We start from the raw sequence: 22,729 nt of genomic DNA, 5'->3' as shown, positions 1-22,729 counted from the left end.
GACTCTTCATCCTGACAATAGGTCCTAATCATTGCCCGTTAGGCAATAATTTAAGAACACTCAAGTGGAGATGAGTCTCTGGAAATGTTTTTTATACAAACCTGCTTTGTAACAAGCCACAGCACTAGATTATTTAACTGCTGTAATTGGTAATTACTTTTCAAGGTCTTTATTACAGGTAGTCCTTGACTTACACCAGTTCATTTAGTGACCGTTTGAAGTTACGGCGACACTGAGAGACTTATAACCGTTTTTCACACTTATAACTGTTACAGCATCCCCATGGTCATGTGATCAAATTTCAGATGCTTGGCAACTGACTCATATTTATGACAGTCACAGTGTCCCAGGGTCACGTGATCCCCTTTTGCGGCCTTCTGACAAGCAAAGTCAAGGGGGAAACTAGATTCACTTAACAACCATGTTACTAACTTAACAACTGCAGTTATTCACTTAACCTGTGGCAAGAAAGTTCATAAAATGGGGCAAAACTCACTTAACAACTGTCTCATTTAGCAGTATAAATTTTGGGTTCAGAGGACTACCTGTACTGTGCTGAGGTTCCGTCTAACTTTCCATGCTCAATTTTAAAACAAGCATCTCTCTCTCTGAACTACTAATATGTTTCTCTAAGAAACAGGTGAATTAGTGTATGCAAACTAAAATACTGCAAACCTCTACTAAAACAAAAGCAACTTACCAGGAATAGCATCTGGAGAGAGTTTTCCCGTGGCCAACATAATGTCACGGAAATTTAGAGATGCATAATGGATTTTGCACATTTGGACATTAGGGCTGCTTGTGGAGAAATGCTGAAGTGGGGAAGAAATCCAGCGAAGAGAGGAAAGATCCCCACGTGTCAAAACATTCACAAATGCATATTCAGTAACCTCTAGAGATTGAGCTGGAGGAAATTGAGAGATGTACAACTTAGCATTCTTTCATTTTACAGACACAAACACGGCAAGCTTATTTTCCTCTTTAAACATTGGGAAAGGCCTGAGTTAATTGGTTAGAATGGAAAATTCCATTTTAACATTCCCAAACTTTGGGTTTCTAAAGTAAACTCACTACAAGACAATTCATACCATTCATTTGTACTGAAAAGGCATTCAATGTTACCCAGAATTGAGACAAGAGTCACAAAAAGACTATTTAAATTTATAAAGAATACAGAGATTAAGTGAGAGGCAGTGAAGCAAATGTTCTTTTTTCCCCCTCATCCTTTTGTGAACACGTTACATTTTGTAATAAAACTCACCTTGCTTTAGTGGGAGATGTCTGAAAGAGCCCCACTTTCCATCACGGTAAATATTCATGACCAAATCATTCTTCAGAATTGTTTGCATTTCTTTAGCAGAAGAGTTGGTGGGTGGTCTGGGAGAAGCACCACTGAGACTGGAGATGAAGAGGCACCTAGGAAGTAAAAGGCACCGTTTAACCTATTTCTTATTTCTCCCAAATAGCTTTGGGAAATGTATAGCGTCATTAAATATGATATGGTTCTACCTGATCCTGTGACCACCAGGTTCTTGACGGAGACAGTTCGCCATACCAACAACTCCAGAGGTACCACAGTTAGCTGCAGTCAACCACACAGTGCGTTCAGAAGGTTCTGCTAGCACTTCCTGAGAGAGAAATGCCGTATTTAGTTGTCACGGAATAGCGATTTCCATAATGCATAACATGAAAATAGCAACTCTCAAATTTCACAGGATTTGAATACTAAAAGTTAAAATCCTTTTTAACCGACTGCTGTAAAATCTACTTGGGAAACTTAAGCAAAAGAAAGAAAACCGAGTACTTCTCAGTTTTTACCTTCAAAGATTCCACCCATTTATAATCGGTCTCATCCACCGGCAGGAAAATGGGCTTCTTGGTAGGAAGTGGTCGGCGGCATAAGAAGATGGCTGCACCAAAAGAAGACCTTTTCACAGCTACTAAATTCAGATTAGCCTTCTTAAATAAGTCCTCCCATTCTACCTGCCAAACCAAGGAAAATTGGAATTATAGTAAATCACCCAGTCATTTGATTCTTGAAGAGTAATCTTTCTCATTAGTTGTTTAATAAACAAACGTTAGGATGCTGTTCTTCTGTTGCCTATTATTTAGTTTCTTACTGATGCTCTTACCTTTAATTTACCTGCTACCTCTAGAACACTACATCGCTAGCCTGCCATTAAGAATATATTTAATGATAACTTGTGTGGAATAGCCTAGGGCTTGGGAGCCTGTGAAGTAAACATGCTTAAAATTACGTTTTACTGTCTAATATTGATTCAAGAGTAAATCTCAGAGAATTCAATTGAATTATTAATGTATAGGGGATAGCTATAGCCTAAGCCTTTCACACTGATGCGTACAAGCATTCATCTATCAATCTATGGTCTCTCCCCCACATTAGTCAATTTCACTATACCTACTGGATCTATCAAGATGGCTTCTTTTCATATTTAATTCTTGTAGGAATTATGTTACTCAGATAACTAGGATCAGAGCTTGGTCCTTTTTCAGGTCCTGTCCTCATTTTATTATATAAGGTGAACAGTCATTTTCTATTATTTGGACTGATGGAAAAGGGATTTTTATTCTTGTCAATCTGAGGTAAATAATGACATGACTGATAGTTATTTAAATACATTATGGGTATTCTGCTCAAGACTTTAAAAAACCTTTTAGACTACACTATAGGTTTTCCACTCTGAAATGTAAAAGAAAATAAAAATCTTTCCCCATCTGGCATCTTTTAGACAGATGTACCGAGTTGGCAGTTCCTAGAATTCCCCAACCAGCAGAGCTGAGGGTTGGACAACACCATTCTGAAGCAGCTGAAGAGAAATAGGAGGGTGTATTTCATACCTGATTTAGTAGGCCTGGTTTATCTTGAAGCTCTGGGGATGTAAGAAAAGCAACTATTTCTCCTAATGTTTCTCCTTTCAGAAGAGTGTGCAATAAAATAAAACCACCATCCTTCACTGTGGCTGCCATGTTAGAAAGTGTTTCGGCCGGCTTGCTGAGAGAATTCAGTGAGCAGTTGCATACTAGGAGATCAGCATTCATCAAGCTTCCAGGAGGAGGACTAGCAGGATCCCACTGCTCAAGAGAGGCACCAATTTCCTGCAAATCATTCTCGTGTGATGCCAGATTTTCTAGTACTCGGTCAGTGGCAGTGTAGTCTAGTTGCAGCATGGGCTGGGTGTTTAAGATGCTTGTAACTCGTGAGAATAGATGTCCATCTCCTGCTAGAGTCTGAAAGAGCAGAATAAAAGTGTATGTGTGCATGTGTAAGTATACACACATACACACACCGAGGTAATCCTTGTTCAGCAACTGCCTTGTTTAGCAATTCTTTGCAGTTGCAACAGTGATGGAAAAGTGACTTTTGACCAATCCTTGGGTTTACGACCTTTGCAGTCTTTAAAGCAAAGGAAAGCTGAAGTAAGATCATAAGCACAGTCATGGTTTCACTTATTGACTGCTTCAATTAATGACCTAGTTTCTGGTCTCAAATGTGATAATTAAACAAGGACTACCGTTACACGCATAGAAAGAGCCGATGGGACTGTAGAATTGCCTCATAGTTACCTCTACGATTTTCATCTTGTGACTGGTAGTATTCTCCAGCACGACATCTACACAAGTCTTCAATTCAGCACAATCCAGCAAGCCATTGAGAAGAGAATCTTCTTGAAGATGCAGCTTTTCCCGAGCCACAACCTGTTCTAGTTCTGAATAGAGGTTTCCATTGAGCTCTAGGCGGCAGATTTCAGCAAGGATATGAGCAAGACCCTTCTGTTCAACTTCAGCTTGTGTAGAGTTCATTAGAGTTTCCAGCCCAGGTATTGCTATCTTGACTCCATGCTTTGCTATCTTCTTCTGTAGCTTTTGGGTCAGCACTGGAAAGGAAAGGACCTATGTATAAAATGCTTTACAGAGCTGGTTTCTTCCAGTATTCTAGTTCAGAGCAACAACTATTTTTCACAGAACGTATTTAATTTAGCAGCATTTCTCCACATCTCCTAACTTGCTGCAACGGATTGAACTATATCCACATTATCTATGAGTCTATGTGTTTAAGGCTGCAGCTCCCAGAATTGTAAGCCAGTGTGACTAAGTTATAGGAAGCCTTTCTACTGTAGGTGTTTAGGGATGTGCAGCATTTGGCATCCAAAGCCAAACAATGCTGCAGAGTATGCACACTGCACTTGTCAGCACTTTCTTTAAAAAAAAAACTGATTTATTTTTTTCTGGGCTTGAGTGACAGGCATTCAAACTTTGGAAAATATGGATTTGAGTTGAGGAGGCCCTGGCGGGGCATGACAAACTGCCTCCTAAAGTCCAGCACAATTTTTTTTTAAGATCAGGCGTCTAACTTGGGAGCCCAGGTTTTCTTGAAAGAGGTACCATAAGTACAACATGTATTCCCACGCTTGCTCCTTTGCATCCAAAATGCAGCATGTCCCTACTTCATACACATACAGTATGTAACTTAGGGATCTTTGCTAAGAATCCTTCCTACCCGACATATTCATAACTAAATGTATGAGCACAAGAGATGGGCAATCTTTCAACCTCAAAGTTTAAATTTAAAGAGGCTGAAATGCCTCTTCAAGGACTGCTGTCCCCAGCTGATGCCTTCTAGATGTATTAGGATGACGCATGTTGGGGGGGCAGGGGGGCAAATTGAGGAATGTTGATTTAAGAATTATTTATAGAGTCTTTCGAGGTTATTTGGTGATATCATTCAAAAGGAGGGGGGATGCGACAAAGGTGGAAATGGGAGCAACTGATCTTTGGGAGATATCCATACCATAATCTCCCAAAATCTGAAACAGACAGAAATTTCCATTAGGATCGAACAGAATGTGCAATGATAACTCTCTCTTCATTGCTTACAGGATATACCCTATCAAAAATGTACTCTAAGCATAAGGAGCTTTTTACCTTTGCAGTGCTCAAAACTAGACTGAAGCTTGGCATCAGACGCTAAGCAGCCACTCTCAACATAGGGCACAAAGCAAAATTTCTCCAGGATGGGAGGAATCTGTTCCTGCTGTCGCCGAGGAGCTGTGGTAGAGTGAAGACCGGATATCTGAACAGCTCCTCCTGTAATGGTATCAAGGCAACGGTCCACTGCAACATCTAAAACTGTAAGGCAAAGAGATTGTTAATGGACAACACTGCAAAAGTAAACCAATCAGAAAAAAAACACTCCTTGGAATTCAGTCTTTGGGCTACAAAGTAATTCTAAATACAGGTAATTGACTTACAACAGTTTGTATAGTGACTGTTTGAAGTTACAACAGCACTGGAAAAAGTGACTTATGATTGTTTTTCACACGTACGACCATTGCAACATCATGTGATCAAAATTCAGATGCTTAGCAACTGACTCATATTTATAATGGTTGCCGTGTCCTGGGGTCATGTGATTGCCTGATAAGTAAATAGGGAAGGCAGATTCACTCAACAACTAATTTAACAAATACAGTGATTCATTTAACATCTGTGCCAAGAAAGATCATAAAAATGGGGCAAAATTCATTTAACTGTCTCAGTTAGCAAGAAATTTAGCGCTTAATTGTGGCCATAGGTCAAAGGACTACCCGTACAAAATTTGTCCTACAAGTCAGGCTGGAACAATCATTTTAACACGTTGGCTTTTCCAAAGGAGCTACATATATAGCAAAACATAAAAAATAAATGGAAAAATGCTCTTTACCTTCAGTCTCTTCAGTGTATTTGCGAACAAACTCTAGATGTAGTTTTGGATCAATGCACACTGAACGGACTCTGGTTGGCAACCGCAGATTTCGTCCCATTTCCCCCAAAATCATCAAATGCAGCATGGTGTCAAGAAATGTCACCCAGTTCCCATTCCATAAAATTTTCCCAGAATTTCCTGCCAACGGCAAACAATATAATTAGCACAGAACACCCCCTGCCACTGCAGTTTTGGTCAGAAGTTGTTGGTTTTTTTTTAAAGAAAGAAAATGCAGGAGAAAACTGTAGGCACCACAACACAGAATTACTCTGCTTTCCAAGTGAAATTCAAGAAAAATGTCCACAATTATATTTACTTTCCCAAAATTTTCCCTAGTTGCCAAGCAAATATTTGTGTTTCTGTATTTAGATTACAAATTCACTTCATCTCATAGATTTTCTAATCTAATAAACAGCTGCTATTTTGGATTACATTCCCCATAGTTCCAGACAGCATGTTATGCAGGAATTATGGGAGCTGTCAGCAGACACTTTGAAAGACCAGATTAAAAAAAGAGTTTTCTATTTATTAGAATAATGGAAATTAGATATACATCCCTTATCTTTCTTACAAAAAGTGTTCAAAATTAGAAAATAATAGAATATAGTAAAAGCTATTAATAGCTATTAATATTGTCAGTTAATTTGAAATTTAATTAAATATTTTGATATTGTTGGAGTAATAGCTACATTGATAGTATCTTGAAAATGAATTATAATAATTGTAATTATAATAAAGGCAATTGCAAAATGCAACTTTACTTGGAAAGCTTTCTTGTGACAGTGCCTTTAACACCAACGAACAACAGCTGCCTACCCTTGGTCTTGGGAAGGACTCAGTAGGTGAACAAAAATGCCAAGTCCAGTCTAATCATCTGGATGATTGTACAACTAACCATAATAAACATAATAATGCTGATTTCTATTTAGATATGCTGTTACCATTACTGCTGGATTCCATGACTCCTTGAAACGTTGGCCCATAATCATAACCACGTAGACGAAGCTCTTTATAAACGTCCCCCTTAGATAAGCAAATTCCTGTGCAGGGATCTGGCTGGTTTTTCAAATCAATAAGCTGGTTTCGAAAGTTATTGAGAGCAGTTTGTTCCAAAATGCAAATTTTTCCTAGTGTGTCCAGCACATAGAGGAAGAGAGAGAGAGTCAATAAGCAGGCACAGTCTGTCTGTCTGTCTTTCCCTTCCTTCCTTCCTTCCTTCCTTCCTTCCTTCCTTCCTTCCTTCCTTCCTTCCTTCCTTCCTTCCTAACACACCCCCTGATACTATTTACTTACCACTCACAGCCAGATTTCCATTTCCGGATACTTCAAAACACTGGGAAGCAGTCATGAGTCTCACCTCTAACTGTGTTAAGCCTAAAAGGAAGACAGAAATTAATGAATTGACTCTACATCCAAGTATCATATATGAATAAAATAAAGAAAGCAGAAAGGGTACATTATTTGCATTTATGGTACATATCGCTACATTTCTCTGCTACCAGATGGAAGAAATATGTGCTATATTGATAGCCATTTAAAATTTATCTTCCTTCTTTCGTGTTACTACAGTTCATATAAAAATAAAGAGATTAAAAAAATAAAACCTCCCAGACCCTATTAATGAACATTTGGTTACTTGAATTTCAGGAAATCAGCTTGGTCAGACAATATTTATTACTCTCACCTTTTTTGGGAAGTATTGTGGCCTGGTGGATTGTAACATCTTCAAACATGATAGGCAGTTCTTCTATCGTAGTGCCCAGGGAGCGTGCTAGAGTGCGCCAGGCTAGTACCAAGTAACCAGTTGCTGGATAGAGAACTCTGCCATCAATGCAATGGCCCACTAAGTAATGATCAGGGGATTCAGGATTCACATCTGTTAACAACAATAGACAAACAATATAGGAATGTTAGAACTTCAGCTAAAACCCTACTTTGGTATCTCTTACCCGTACCCAAGCATCAGTCTGTTCACACTTTCTCCTACTCTAGCTTCAGTGTCAGAGATGTTTCAAAGAAAGCAGCTCTCTGATTCTTACTGCTTCTCATCTAGTTCTTCTACTAAACTGACACAAAGACTAGGACATGTTTTCTCTTGAGATTGTTAAAATCCCACTCAAATTTCTTTTTCTTTTTGGAGTGTGTGTGTGTGGGGGTGTCAAACAAAGAAGTCAATTGACTTCTAGTACATACCAATATTGTAGACTGTTGCTGCCCCAGAACCTCCGGACCCTGTTGGAAAATCTTCAGGTTTTGGGACATCCCAGTTCTGGCTGTGGTCCCAAACAATGTAAGGGGAAATAAGTGGAGTTCCCGTCGGAACAGGATACTGGACATGTGGAAACAGATTGTTTGCCTGGACATTTATTCTAAGAAAAGCAAAACAAAAATTTGTGAAGACTGTACCCAGCACTGAGAGGCAAGAATAGTAGCTCCTGGAAAGTGAGTTTTAGCTAAGCAACACCATGGGAAGGATGACCTCTTATAAAACATAAAATACTTTTCCTCCATGATTCCTCCTATTGATACCCTTGCAATAACACAAACAAAAGTTTGATTTTTAATGGTAGCATTTATATGTAAATAATACAGAATGCTTTTCATGCCCAATCCATTTTTTCATTATCAGTGGCAATTAGAAATACAGTGCTTCTTCCTCAGCCTTTTAATGATTTCTTTTGATAGTCACATAAAGTAGCTGGGGCAAAACAAATAATAAAGGTAAAGGTAAAGGTAAAGGTTCCCCCGCACATGCGTGCTAGTTGTTTCCGACTCTAGGGGCCGGTGCTCATCTCCGTTTCAAAGCCGAAGAGCCAGCGCTTGTCCGAGGACGTCTCCGTGGTCATGTGGCCGGCATGACTAGACGCCAAAGGCGCACGGAACGCTGTTACCTTCCCACCGTAGTGGTCCCTATTTTTCTACTTGCATTTTTACGTGCTTTCAAACTGCTAGGTTGGCAGAAGCTGGGACAAGTAACAGGCGCTCACTCTGTTACGCAGCACTCGGGATTCGACCCGCCAAACTGCCAACCTTCTGATTGACAGGCTCAGCATCCTAACCCACTGAGCCACCGCGTCCCTTTTAAACAAATAATAGTACTATTCAATTCAATCCAATTATGAAATTTGGACCATCATACTCCCCGCTAACCTTTCACTCATTCCCTTACCCTGTCAAGTGGATTTTTCCAACATTTGTCAGGAAAAATTCCAAATTGTTCTTATGTTCCCTCTTCATCAAAGGTAAAATGGTGCAGGTTTGTTTCAAAGATCTTTTCAGGATTGCCTAGTTAGTTAGAGATAAAAAAAATGATCAGAAAAAGTTACACATTTCCCAGTTCCAAAAGATTTCCTTAGTTATATTGTCAACTTGTTTTGACAGGCAGGTTTTTATGAGATTGGGGGGTGGGTGAGAAATAAGGGTGTGGCATGAAGAAGAAACAACTGAAGAGATCAGCAACAAAAATTTTAAGACAATCATTCATTTTACTGAGTAAAGTTACAGATGACTTTTTCCTCATCATTTTATAAGCACTGGGAAAAGCTGCCTGTGTCTTAGGGCATAAGAACAGTGTAAGAAAATAAAAAGAGTTGTCACTGCTATTGCTGTCCTAAGAGAAAAAACTCCTTGTACCCATTATGTTCTGTCAATGTTTACCAACTGCCTGGTTAAAAAAAAAAGCCTTTTGATGAGCTTCCTACATGCACACAGCCAGTCAGGACTTCTCAGAAGCATTAACAAGAAGAAGTTCACTTTAGAACAAAGCGATTTAAGATTTGCAAATTCGACTTCATTTTTACTGGAACTACAACTTCCCCCCAACCAGAAGAGATATAAGGTAAGACATAGAAGGCATAAACGTACTCTGAGAGTGTCTATGTCTTTGGAGCAAGTTTAGTTTGGGTCCTGAGCTTATTGTCCTCCCCATTACTGTTCTTCCCCCAAATTTCTCAGTTCAGCAGCCTGCCTAACACTGTAGATATTACTTGGGAGAATGCCTCTTTAAATAAAATAGGGCTTAGTTTTTGGTAAAAGTGGCTAAGATTTCATCACTTGTATGTCTTTTAGCAGCAATGTTTAAAAAACAACAACACGGGAAGCCAGAATTCATTATTTTGTTATTTCTAATCACTTAGATAGCAGAAGGTCCAGATACGGTTTCTGCCCTCTCTGATTTAAATACCATGCAAGAAGAACCCTCTTCCTTCACTTTTATCACACAAACCAGAAACGTTTGTCAAGATAAACTGCCAAGATCTTAGCACTGCCAACCAAAAGGCTCTGTTCAGACAAAAGAAGCAGTAAGCATATGTAAGGATGATAAAAGACATCAGGAATGCTGGTGAAATTCCCTAAGTGAGGGAAGGGCATTGCATAATAAAAAGTCTTGGTTGGGAGCACCTGAATGGCAAAATAATAAATGCTCAAAAAAGGCCACATTAAGAAAAGATGATGGTTCCTTAACCACAAATTAATTGCATAAAAAATGCCTTGGATTTGAAATGACTATGATTTTGACTAAGAGACCACATCTAATTCTCAAAAGAGCTTAAAAGTCTGGCAGAGAAAAAGTGAAATTGGCTAAGACCACCTCGAATTTTTATCCACTGTGTTCGACAGGAAAGGCAACAAATACATAAAGGCCTAACATTAAAACAAAACATCAGAACAAGTATCAGAAACCAAACTTCCACTAACACATTTAGAATAGACACATCATTTCATGGGTTATGTGTTACATAATACATCTGTAATATAATTTGCACACTGGACTGGAAAAACTGGAAAAGAACGCTAAGTAGATCCAAATTCACAACAAAGCTTAATATCTGTTGCCTAATTGCACTTTCAAATTTCACAGTCTAACCATTGTTTCATTTACCTTTGTGCATTATTCTTCTCCCTAGATAGATATTTCAAGAATATCTAAGCTATTTCATTCCCAAGATATCCCTCTCTCCTGATGAAACTTGCATCTTGCCTCCTGGTTCTCTGTCAGTCTAACTGCACAAAGCAAGTTATTGTGTGGACTTTTCTCTATGCTCTTTGGATGCTCAGATGACTTGTCCTTTTTATCTTTTTTTCCCCATTTTTCTCTTGAGAAAGAAAAACCTATTTGGCCTGAAAAATCAAGTGTTCAGTTCTTCAAAGGTGTAAGCGTATTTTGCCTCATAGCCTTCACCAGGTCTGGCTTCTTCTCTTTCTTTCTCAATCTTAACCTTCCTGATTGTAATTAACCTGTATGCAAGGGTTCCAGTGCATGTGCAGAAAAGCCAAGATGGGCAGAAGAAATAAGCTGATGTCTTCTCTTTATGATTTATTCAGCAGTACGTATAGGACAGGGGTCTTCAAACTCAGCCCTTTTATGACTCATGGACTTCAACTCCCAGGATTCCTCAGCCAGGCATGCTGGCTGAAGAATTCTGGGAGTTGAAGTCCATGAGTCATAAAAGGGCCGAGTTTGAAGACCCCTGATATAGGATATGGGAGTTTATTCTAACAACTTATATGAACAGTTCACTGCATTTCCTCAAGCAACTAAAAATACAGAAGCTATTTCTTTATTCTCTTGAGCCACTAATCAAAGTATGAGGGGACAATCTACACTGGGGCTTTCCCTGATATGTCACATCTTTGAGGATACTCTGATGCTTACAGAAGTTATTTTTCAGTAGCAGATTTATCCAGGGCCTATTCAGTGCTCTTAATATATTTCTCTGACATTGGTTTAAACAAGTGCGCTTTGCACTAATTTTCTGTCCTTTTGATTAATGTAAGTTTTATTTTATTGCAGAAAGCAATTTTTTTTAGCGCTGAATATTATAAGCAGCATGACCTTTCGAAATCCTTCATCTATTTTGATCTTAAATTAATCAATGCAGATACCTGCATGTTTTTCATATTATTATTATTATTGTTGTTGTTGTTGTTGTTATTGTTCTTCAAAGTTTGCTTTCTAGAGCTTTCCTTACTTATCAGTCACTCTTTGATAGAGGGATCTGAAGTTGAGGAAACAAATAATGATTTTCTTGCTCCTTGGTGCCAAGAATGGCCCCTGAAAAAATGGCAGGAGTAGCATTGGAAGAAGTGATGGATTAAAACAGTTCTTCTAAAGCAATACCAATAACTTTTGATGCAATGCTGGGAGTAGGTGCTTATAAAACCCTGTAATGTCATACAGGGTGCTTATAAAACTCTAAAATGTCATACAACTACAAATCTGTGTCAACACTCAGTGAGGAAACCAACTTGCTGTTATAACACAAGTTGCGGCATTTGACACCTCCCTGTGACTTCTGCAGATGCAACAAAAGCATACCAGGATTTGTTCAGGAACTGTTCCTGCCATTGTTCCCTATTGATCTGGTCCTTCTCCCAAAGTCAGAAGTACACTTCTTCCTTCTACTCTGAAAAAGGGGGATGCAGTGCTGTGCCACAAAATATTCCAGAACAGTTACGTGTTCCCAAGAAAACGTGCTGATGCTGCAGGCAAATACCATGCTCATGCTTTTATGTCCCTTGAAGTGCTTTTTGGAAACCAAATTCCAAACTTCATAGCCTCAAAACACAAAAAATGAACTCATCGTAGTAAAACATACTAAGGCAGCCTAGAAAAACTCTGTGGGACAACTACTACATGGATAATATTAGCAGGTTTTACTTATACGGTAGGTGAAAAGGCAAAGTTTACATATGAAAATGGGGAATTCAGAATTAAGGCACTGCAGTACAAAAACATCTGCAAATAGTGCTGCATCTAACTCTGCAAACTCATGAAGATGTTTCTGCCATAGATAACTAGGGTTACATAGATCAGGGGTCCCCAACCCGTGGGCCACAGCCCAATACCGGTCTGTGGCCTATTGGCCACCGGGCCGCGGTAATGGCTGGTGAGTGCACACACTCCCCCCACTCGCACTAGCACCGGCATGAGGGGGCGCTAGCAGCCCCGTTTGCCCATGCAAGCAAGTGTGCGTGGCTCCATTTGAGCATGCGTGCGGGCACTAGTGCTGCTGCAGTGGGCACGGCCCATTTGTGCATGCACGTGTAAATTTACCTGCTCCTCCCTTTCCCTCCAGGCTGCCAAACTGGAAAGGTTAGGGACCTCTGACATAGATCACAAAGATGGGTTTTCTCTCCCTCCCCCAACAGTTTTTAACTATCAATACTTAATCAGCTTGTTTTATTATGGGAGGGGCGCCTTCCTAAGAAACAGATTTTGCTACAATATATTATTTCTAAAATTCAAACTGGCCATTTATAATGACCTCTTTTTATAAAGAATGACAACTAAACATCCTTACAGACATTGGTTTTGTATCACGTCAGTACAAAAACGCCTGATATTACTCAGTAATTGCTCCCAGTAAATCAGGATAAACTTCCAAAGAAGCTTAGAAACACAAGATAATAATGTGGTTTTGCAGCAAAGGCAAAATTTGATAACCTTCACTCAAAAACAGCAACACCCGCCCCCCAAGAAACCAAAACCACATAGGTAAGCAGAACTGTAAACCTCTGAAGCTATTCTTCCAGTCCTTTCAAAACAGAAAAGCAATTGTGTCTCTCAAGGATGTAAACTTATACATGAGTATCTAGGAGTAAATCCCACTTCAGTTGGTGCTTGACTTACAACTACACCTGAGCCCAAAATTTCCATTGCTAAGCAAAATGAGTTTTGTTCCATTTTACGACATTTTTGCCACAGCTGTTAAAGCGAATCCGTACAGTTGTTAAGTGAATGATGCGGTCATTAAGCGAATCTGACTTCCGCTGTTGACTCTGCTTGTTAAAAAGCCAGCTGGGAAGGTTAGAAATCGTGATCACATGACCCCAGGACACTGCAAACATGATATGTGTCAGCTTCCAAGAGTCCAAATTCTGATCATGTGACCGTGGGGACGCCACAACTTATCGTAAGTGTGAAAATTGTCACTTTTTTCAGTGTCGTTGTAATTCTGAATGGTCACTAAACAAAATAAATGGTTGTAAGTCGAAGACTATCTGTAAATTCCAATGTACTTGCCTTTAAAGTAGCATAAATAGAGTTGTATTGTTAGAGTCATAGTTTCCTGGTAAGTGGATAGCCCAAAAAATTAAACACATAAATAACAACAGTAATAAATAATTCAGGGAGTGTGTCCTGAAACTTTATGGTACATTCCAAATTTTAACTTCTTAGAATTGCCTGGGCAGTTTAAATAGAAAGTCAATGTACTCTTTAACTCCATTCTAGTTTAGCCCATGGTTGAATATGCAAGCCTGGCACCTTTTGCACATTTTAACTCTAACTTTCGAAAATGGGATCCTTGTTGCCGTTGCTTTTATTGTCCTAGCTGTACTGGTCTAAGATTTTAGATGTTGTAATTCTGTTCCTCATAAAAACTAAGAAATGAATTGCTCAATGTTCTGAGAACAGTTGGGAAACCTAGAGATAAAAGTTACAGAGACTTTATTTCTAGAAACCACTGAGCAGCACAAAACCAGCAGGATCAACCTTTCAAACTGATTATGAGTTACAAACACATCACAACCCTATAATACCAAATATTACCAAACATATGGTATTTGTAGATATTCATGATTGAATAGTTGTGGACAGATGGCTATGACTTAATTTTCTGCTCCACTGTCTATTCCCAAATGATATTAAAATTAAATGGCTTCTCCCCTTTTGGTTTCAAAAAGTATTATGAATGCTGAGCAGCAAATTAAAGTAAGCGCAGGAAAGCTACATGATGTTTAGAAACACAGAGGAAAGTACGAACTGGTGAGGAGGAGCCAGCAGACTTCCACAAGTGGGTGCTTCGGGAGATACCTGACTGATGGAAATTCTGGGAATTTTCAACTACAACACATCTGGAGACACCAGTTTTGGGAAGACTGGCCCCAGGATATTCTTGCTAATTTTTACTCGTGGTAGTCCCCAAAAGTAATACCTGTAGAAGAGCGTGTGGAGCAATTTCCACTACCACTGCATTATCTGGAACGTGCTTCAGACCATCCTGGAACAAGACTGGGCTGACAAGATTATTCACGTGATACTCAGCAGAGGAATTCTGAGCCAGCTCACTTTGCCATTGGCTTTCAGGGATAGAGGTACTGATCCAGCGGGATGAGCGAGGCTTTGGATTTAGGATAACCTAAAAGGAGCAAATAAAAAGGAGAGGGAAATATTGGATGTCACTTCTGTTGAACTGAACCCCTCCTCCCCAGTGCTGGATCCTTCCCAGAGCAGTGGTGGCGAACCTACGGCACGCATGGCAGAGGCGGCACTCAGAGCCCTCTCTGTGGGCACACGTGCTGTCGCCCCAGCCCCGCCTCCCCCCGCAACCCCCTCACCAGCAGCCCCCCTGGAAGAGAGTTGCCCCTGAGCGCGGCCCACACGGAGCAGCGCAGCCAAGCACATGGAGCTGGGCAGCGGGGACAAGACTCCACCCTCGCACTCCACTGCGCACAGATGCTGCTGCAGGGTGCAGGCAGAGGGCATGGCCGCCATGGCACTGCTGGGCCGCCATGGCGATCTGTGGTAGGTCATGGAGGTGATGAGTGGCCCTGTGGGCGGGCAAGGTGAGGGAAGAGCAGGCTGGGAGCGGGGCGGATTGGGACGGGGCGGAAGCGGGTTTTGGGCACTCGGTCTCTAAAAGGTTTGCCATCACTGTCCCAGAGCATTACCTTCTGCAGGGCACTCAGCAACACTGGTGCAATTGAAGCCATATAGTAGGAATGGAAAGCAACTCCAGCACTCAGCACTTCTTTCGCAAACACACCTTCCGATTTCAACTTAGACACAAATTTGGCTACGGCCTCCTAGAAAATTAGCAAAAAATAATAACCATTTGGAGTTATTCCAACAGTTTGGGCCCTGCTGCCTGAAGGGCATCCATTGCTTCCAATGTAATGGAAGTAAGCTCCAATGTAGATAGTCTACATTTAATATTAAACAAACTATTAAGTATTCCAGGAGCTAATACTGTTGTTTGTTACACATTCTCCTGAACTGTCCAAACAAACTGAAATAATATTATATCTCCCTATATGCTATTCTACATTATTTACTCTCCGCTATCTTGCTGTTCTATCCAGAAGGCAATCAAGGCAGTGCATAATCCTCACCCAATGTGACCCTTGGTTAGCATTCACACAGCCTGCTGGCAACTCTTAAAGCTAAGGGTTTTCATAAATACAAGTGAGTTTAATTAGCTGAACAGCATTGTGAGCTAAATCCAGTTGACCCAGCTGAGACGGTATTGAAGACATGCAGCTAATACCCTAAATGCCAACATTTGAAATAATAGTCCACGCTGCTATTTTACCTGAGGGCCTGAGATGGTGACAGTGTCTTCGGCATTGTGACAGGCAGGTACGACTCCTGGAGGGCACTTTTCCCTGCATTCCTCCCATGTCAGACCTGAAAAGGACAGGTTACTTCAGATAAATCCAATTCAGTGAAGTTAAATGAGCATTTTTAAGTGTTCATACAGTTTAGGGACAAGAACAGGGTCCTCAAACTTTTGAATAAATATAAGCCACAAAGTTTTCCCTTGATATCAAATACGTTGGGCTACCACTCTCAAAGTTCCCAATTAGAACAGCATCTGATCCAGCATCTGATCATACTATACTAAACACTGCAATCTAAAACATGTCCCGTCATTCATTTGCTCTATTCTTATCATCCAACTACCATACTGGAACATTGTCAACTTATTCGCAAAGTTCTGTCCTATTACAAGTTCTAGTCCGAAACTGGGCCTTTTATATTTTATTTTGTATTGTATTAAATCATATGTTATATTGCGTTAATTGAACATTTAAACATTTTGTATCATGTTAATTCAACAAGGTTTGCATTGTTGAACTGGATGATGCAAATAACTAAAACAAGCCCTACATACATAACTGTAGACTGTCCTTAAGTATAGACATTTTCTGGCAAGCTCGGATTCCACTAAACCTAAGAAAATTAATTGAGGCTGCCAACTGTTGCTTCAATTAACCAGCAAAAGCAGCAATCTCAATTCATTCCAGTGGCTGATACAGTATTTTTTTAAAAAAAATTAAAATGCTAAAATATCAAACTAGACATATGACATTCAAGTAGGAACACTCACTCATTTATTAATTGACTTCTATGGCTGCCCACGAATACATCATTCTGAACCACTTGCAAGGTTTATAAACAAAACAATACCAGAAATAGCCATGCCAGGAGGAAACGCTTCCCCCTTCCCCCCCACCAACATCAATTAATTGAAATAGCACTTGGGTGAGAGGACAAGGAATCCTGTTTTGATAATCCAAAGAAAGGTTGAAAGAAGGACTATACTCCATAAAGCACACACACTTTACTGACAAGCTGCTTCTGGGAAACAAGTTTTGCAAATGTATCCATCGTTTCATAAAGTTGCCAAACCTGGTTGACTAGAGACAACAGCTCAACCAAAAAAAAAGATGTGTGGGCATTTTGGGAAACAATGACTATTTCTAGTATATATATTTTTGATGGCTCTTCTTTCTTGTGATGTTCCATCAACAAAAATAAAATATAATTTTCAAGTCCAATTTCTTACTCAAGTACAGGGTACAGTATTCGCCTCTGTTAAGAATCGCACAGGCCCAATATCTCTAGCGGGTTTTGTAATACCTATATCCAACTTGTTTTCTTGCTTAATACACAGTGAACTAGATTTTCTTAAGGCCATAAAGGTTTATTTCTGAGCCTTTGAGATTTAACCCTTGCCAAAGCTCGTTTCCATATAATTAGAGAGCCAATTCTCCATCCTATACCCCAGTGAAATTATGGGATGATGCATAAAATCTCTTTTGTACATCCTTTTAAACTAATCTCATTGACAATAGCAGTACTTATATAGCAAAAGTTGTTGCCAGCCAATAGGTTTACAACTTCAAATGCCAATAGCCTGATGAAGTAGGTTAATCTTTTCTTTTGGTGACTGAAGAGCAATAAGGACAGCTTGCCTAAACTGATGGCAAACACTGACCTTTTAAAAATCCAGATTTATCAGTGACTAAGAAGCAGTTTTAAAGATCAATACAACATAAGGAAAATGCCTCCTTGGCCTTTTAGGTCTACCCATATTTTCAATAGTTTCTGTAAAAGCTTCTTCAGTATGCTGTAACTTTCCCCAAACTCAGATCACAACTATGCTGCATAAATAACCAAGGCTATAATCCAACATGTCTAGAGGGGCAGCAGGACGAAAAGTTGGGCTCTATGTCTGTCTCAAAACAGACAAAGTAGAAACAAAAAAGAATCACCAGTTTTATGTGGTATCAGAATACACTGTAATGCTCGGCTATTTGAATATAGTGGTAAAAACAAAGCAAACCATTTTGATAACTGGAGTTGTTCATTCTTTGCATAAAAGATATAAGGCAATAAGGTTTCAGTAGCTATAGTCCATTGTGTGAACCAGGTTGTCGTCCCTAAGCCATAAAATAGTTGGCTTGGAGACAGTGAATTATATGGATGCGATAGTGTTAGTTCAGGTTTAAGAATTAGCGTGCTCTGTGGACTCCCTCCTCAAGTTATAACTCAGATGTTTTTTCTCAATATTCACGTAGAATTTTTACTTACCAACAGCGGCCATGCCTCCTGGTGGCAATTTTGCTTCTTTGACGCATTTTCCTCTCCAGTAAGCTGAGAGAATTACTTCTTCATGTGTTAGGGAGTTATCTGCATAGCCACAGGCCAGTTCTCCGACTGAGTGACCAATAATCCCATCAGGCTGCAAACCTGCAGCCCTTAAAAGATCAATTTGTGCAATCTGTGGAGAGAATATTGTTGCTGGATTTACATATGGGAAGCAGCACTGGCAAACCTATTCAGCTGAGCATCGTTATCTATTTATTCACAATGCATAGTTCCTAAGAGTGCCTAATCATACGCATACCACCTGCCAGGTGCTGAAATACCACCAGTGGTACGCGTACCACGGGTTGAAAAGCCCTATTCTTGCATATGTTAAGGCAAAAGTCTATTTTCAAGTAGACTTGCAATTAAGCCTTAATGCGACATCGTTAAGTGTTTATTATTAATATCTTTTCTATTTTTCCTTCATGATGCTCAAGGCAGAAATTATGTTCTCCTTGTTCTCATCGTAACATTGACAGATAAGTACCTGACTCAGAATGTCACAATGAGTCACCCAATCAACTCTTGTGATAAATAAGGTTTGAACATTAATCTCTATGGGTTGAAATGACATTAACTTGGGGCTAGGTACCCTTCAAATGTTTTTAATTACAATTCCCATATTTTGCTATAATAATAATCTATTTGGAATTGAAATTCAAAACATTGCAGAAGTATCATGTCACCCATCCCATCTTTCAAGTATTCCACCAGCCTAGTTCCTACAACTGCGAACTATTGCACCAGACTATGACTAAAATAAATCTCCACTCCGTAACAAAGCTTGTGTGCATCAAAGCAGCTTGCCAGAGTAGATCCATCCTTCCTACCTGAATAGCTGCAAGCCCAACAAATGCATTTACTGTTTCATTAAAGGTATTTTCATCTGAACTCAAAAGAAGATCCGACACTTTCAAGCCTGTGTCCTTCAGAGCCTCATCTGAACGCAAGATAGACTGTCGGAAGAGATCAAGCTTCATTAGGCTGAGTCCCATCCCTTTCCACTGTGTTCCCATGCCTGAAAAATGAGGAGAAAACCCTTGCTATTATTAGTGAATGAATGAATTTTTGATGTGATATTTGGAGCAGTATTTAAAAATTCTGTCCCAGAAGATGTGAAACCCTCCAGTCAGCAGCGCATATATGAAGGTGAGCCAAGCAGTTTCAAGGCTGTTTGCGACTGAACGGAGCTGGAGAAAAAAAAAGCAATTAGAGCAATTACCTGAACAAATGTACCACAGCGGTCTCCCTGAGGCCTGGGCAATTTGAACTTCCTTTATATCACTCTCACTTCCAATCAAGGTGTAGCCCCTGTAGGGCATGGATGACACCGATACCCCAGAGATATCATTAAGCATGCTCAGATATGCAGTGTGTTCCTGCATCTTGCAGCTCTGCTCTATTAGTGTTTCTACTGCTTCTTGAGTCCTTCCGCAAAACTGTAACAATCGTGGCAAATTGGGAGCTTCTGGTGGGAGTGATTTGTTCCTGTTGGCTCTCAGGATGACATGAGCATTTGAACCTCCAAAGCCAAAAGAATTGATTCCAGCAAGGTGGCCTTTAATGGGGGTTGGCTTGGTAACTACTTGTAGGCGTCCGTCTTCTAAGGCAGGGATATCTGGATTTGGGGTGTTGTAATGGAGATTTGGTGCCCATACGCCATGCTCAAATGACAGAACAACCTGAAACAAAGAAAACATAACAAGACTGAATACCGTATTTTCTAGCGTATAAGACGACTTTTTAACCCATGAAAATCTTCTCAAAAGTTGGGGGGTCGTCTTATACGCCCAGTCGTCTTATACGCCGGAAAAAAAACATAAATCAGTCGAGCGTCCCCGTTCTTGCAAAGCAACTTCAAGCCTCCTTAGTCCAGTCCCCCCTCCATCGTGACTCTCCCTTCCCACCCCCAAGAGCTTCTAAGCCCCTTCCCCTCCCCCTTGCAAACGCCAGACCCAGGGAGCGGCAGGAAGCCCCTCCCCCTCACCCAAGCGGCACCTGAGCATAAGCAGAGCGCGCCCTGCTACCCGCTATCTCTCCCTGCAGACGCCCGCATCCGGCCTCGCAACCAGCCGCAGAAGCCCGCGCCCGGCTTTCCTTCCCCCCACCCACACCTGGCTACCGGTTTCTGGGCCCCGGCCCTAGCCGCGGGCCAGCTCGCCAGCGACCAGGCCGACGGACTCCCGGCCGCCAGACACTGCGCTTTGGGAGACGCTCCCCAGCGGATCGGGGAGGGTGCGCCCGTCCGCTGCCAGGCCGTTCCAAGTTTGGGGAACTTCCAGGGACTTCCGGCGGGCCGGGGAAGAGCGTGCCTGCCAGTCCGTTCCAGGAACTTCTGGGGACTTCTGGCGGGCCTGGCGCCCCTCTCGCCCGCAGACCACGCAGCGGCCCTCGCCAGCCGGCCTTGGCATGGCCGCCCCAAGCCTGCTTCTCCAGCGCGTCTTCCGAGCCCACCTGGCTGACCGCCTCCTGGGCAGGGCTTGGCTCCAGACGCGTGGCTGCTCCGTCTGCAAATGTGCTCTCAAATCGGTGGGTGGAAGGAAAAGCCCCTTTGGGCTTCAAAAGGGAGGCTTTGCACCATCTGCATCAGATGGGGCTGAATCGGGCTTGTGTCGGACACTTGGCAACTGGCATGTAAGTATTTTCCGGTGTATAAGACAAAAAACCTTGAAAATGTTCTTAAAAGTCAGGGGTCGTCTTATACGCCGGAAAATACGGTACTGGTTTTGTAAAAAGTATAATATTGAGATATAATTTTGGCATCAACCATGAAGGCTAAAAAACCCTAGTCTCTTAAGCTATATATGAAGACTTTAAGACCCTGTAAAATCTGCCATTCTGCCCTCAGATATTTGAAAATAGAATTGCTGGAATCTTTTTCTATATTGTGGAAGCTTCAAAATTAAGGAAGGACTCTGTTCATCATCATCATATATATCTGTTCTGTATTTCTCCTTCCTCCTCATTCTACCTCCTTTTCTGTGTTCGCAAACTTGCACTTTCCTCCTGCTTTCACCCATAAGGATCAATGAGGCTAACTTTTACCTCTGCATTGGTTCACTTACAAATGATCACTCTGCTCTATTCTCATTCATAACACAAGTGTGAGTAACATATACAATGAGACAAGTATAAAATCTTCACCTTTGCTAACGCTGCAAGACCAGAAGCTGGTTCTGGATGGCCCATGTTAGATTTTGTTGATCCAATCAACAATGGTGGCCGCTCTGATTGGCAAAAGACATTTATAATGCCATTCACTTCCTGTGGATCCCCAACCTAAGAATAAAAGAAACATTGGAAGATTTCAGAGTTAACAAATGTCTGCTTCATTCTGTTAGTTTTCTTATAAAGTTGAATACACAGGTAATATGGTTGAAGGTACAGACTACTATGATTGAGCCTAGTGGGGAGCCAGCATGCATATCTAAGATGGGAATAATTCTTTACACGCAGTCCAAATCTTGCAGTATTACTCTGGTCATATTCATTAGGGAGATTTTGAAATTATGAACCAATTTGAATGTTACTGAAATATTGGGATGAAAGAACAGGGTGGATCATGGTTTGCTAAGAGAATGTCTCCTCCAGTGAAAATTTTAAATCAGAAATCTATTTTTTTCTAGTTAAAGCTAGAGGCCTACAAAAAAAGATAACAGAATTGTAGGAGAATTACAATGAACATCAAAAGAAAAGAATCAAAGTAGAAATAGAATGTACCTTTGTGCCTGTCCCATGGGCTTCTATATATTCTACTTCTTCAGGTTTAATTCCAGACTCTTTGTACAGAGAACCGACCAACTGTTGCTGCATCCATCCAGAAGGAAATGTTACCCCTAAAGTAAGAAGAACCATTAGTTCTCAATCTTATATGAAGTATCAAAACTTCCTCACTTAACATACAATCCTATACCAAATCACTTGGAAGAGGCCATTTAATTTATTAGGTCCTTGTAATTAGGTATGTATAATTGTACTATTAGGGTGTGACATAAATGCTACATTTCTCTGCAAAATTTTAAAATTAATATTTTTAAAAGAAACATAATTGAGTACAAATGTAAACCACTAAGAAACCCTCAATTTAACCTGGGAATATAACTACTATGTATTATATCTAGTAATATAAGGATTAACCAGAATTGTTCGTGTGTAGTGCTTTGAATATTCAAAAAACTTAAGTTTACTAGAACATATGATTATGGTGAATTCATGTAAAATATTCAATTTTGCAAACAGAAAAAAGGCAACTTGCAAAACTTTTTAGAAACCAGCAATTTCTCAGGTAGCACAGAAACATTGATATG

The 22,729-nt window shown here is 40.4% G+C and overlaps 1 protein-coding gene across 1 annotated transcript in view; it reads right to left on the bottom strand.

Moving 5' to 3' along the window:
* The window catches only part of FASN (fatty acid synthase), a 62,792-nt gene that overhangs the window by 18,460 nt on the left and 21,603 nt on the right, over nucleotides 1-22,729 (bottom strand). Inside the window, exons 7-27 of the mRNA XM_083352986.1 lie at nucleotides 22,143-22,258; nucleotides 21,567-21,701; nucleotides 19,645-20,104; nucleotides 19,253-19,440; nucleotides 18,366-18,555; nucleotides 16,081-16,175; nucleotides 15,440-15,574; nucleotides 14,704-14,907; nucleotides 8,934-9,049; nucleotides 7,958-8,133; nucleotides 7,449-7,640; nucleotides 7,058-7,138; nucleotides 6,706-6,891; nucleotides 5,723-5,902; nucleotides 4,945-5,148; nucleotides 3,586-3,896; nucleotides 2,860-3,249; nucleotides 1,819-1,983; nucleotides 1,510-1,628; nucleotides 1,262-1,416; nucleotides 701-904 (exon numbers count right to left, since the gene is read on the bottom strand). Coding sequence (XP_083209112.1) covers nucleotides 701-904; nucleotides 1,262-1,416; nucleotides 1,510-1,628; nucleotides 1,819-1,983; nucleotides 2,860-3,249; nucleotides 3,586-3,896; nucleotides 4,945-5,148; nucleotides 5,723-5,902; nucleotides 6,706-6,891; nucleotides 7,058-7,138; nucleotides 7,449-7,640; nucleotides 7,958-8,133; nucleotides 8,934-9,049; nucleotides 14,704-14,907; nucleotides 15,440-15,574; nucleotides 16,081-16,175; nucleotides 18,366-18,555; nucleotides 19,253-19,440; nucleotides 19,645-20,104; nucleotides 21,567-21,701; nucleotides 22,143-22,258 — 4,002 coding nt within the window. The remainder of the gene's footprint in view (nucleotides 1-700; nucleotides 905-1,261; nucleotides 1,417-1,509; nucleotides 1,629-1,818; nucleotides 1,984-2,859; nucleotides 3,250-3,585; nucleotides 3,897-4,944; nucleotides 5,149-5,722; nucleotides 5,903-6,705; nucleotides 6,892-7,057; nucleotides 7,139-7,448; nucleotides 7,641-7,957; nucleotides 8,134-8,933; nucleotides 9,050-14,703; nucleotides 14,908-15,439; nucleotides 15,575-16,080; nucleotides 16,176-18,365; nucleotides 18,556-19,252; nucleotides 19,441-19,644; nucleotides 20,105-21,566; nucleotides 21,702-22,142; nucleotides 22,259-22,729) is intronic.

This window comes from Vipera ursinii (genome assembly GCF_947247035.1).
Source record: "Vipera ursinii genome assembly, chromosome: 2".
Lineage (NCBI taxonomy): Eukaryota > Metazoa > Chordata > Lepidosauria > Squamata > Viperidae > Vipera > Vipera ursinii.
Note: the sequence above shows the minus strand (reverse complement) of the source record. Positions and strands in the feature narration are given on the sequence as shown.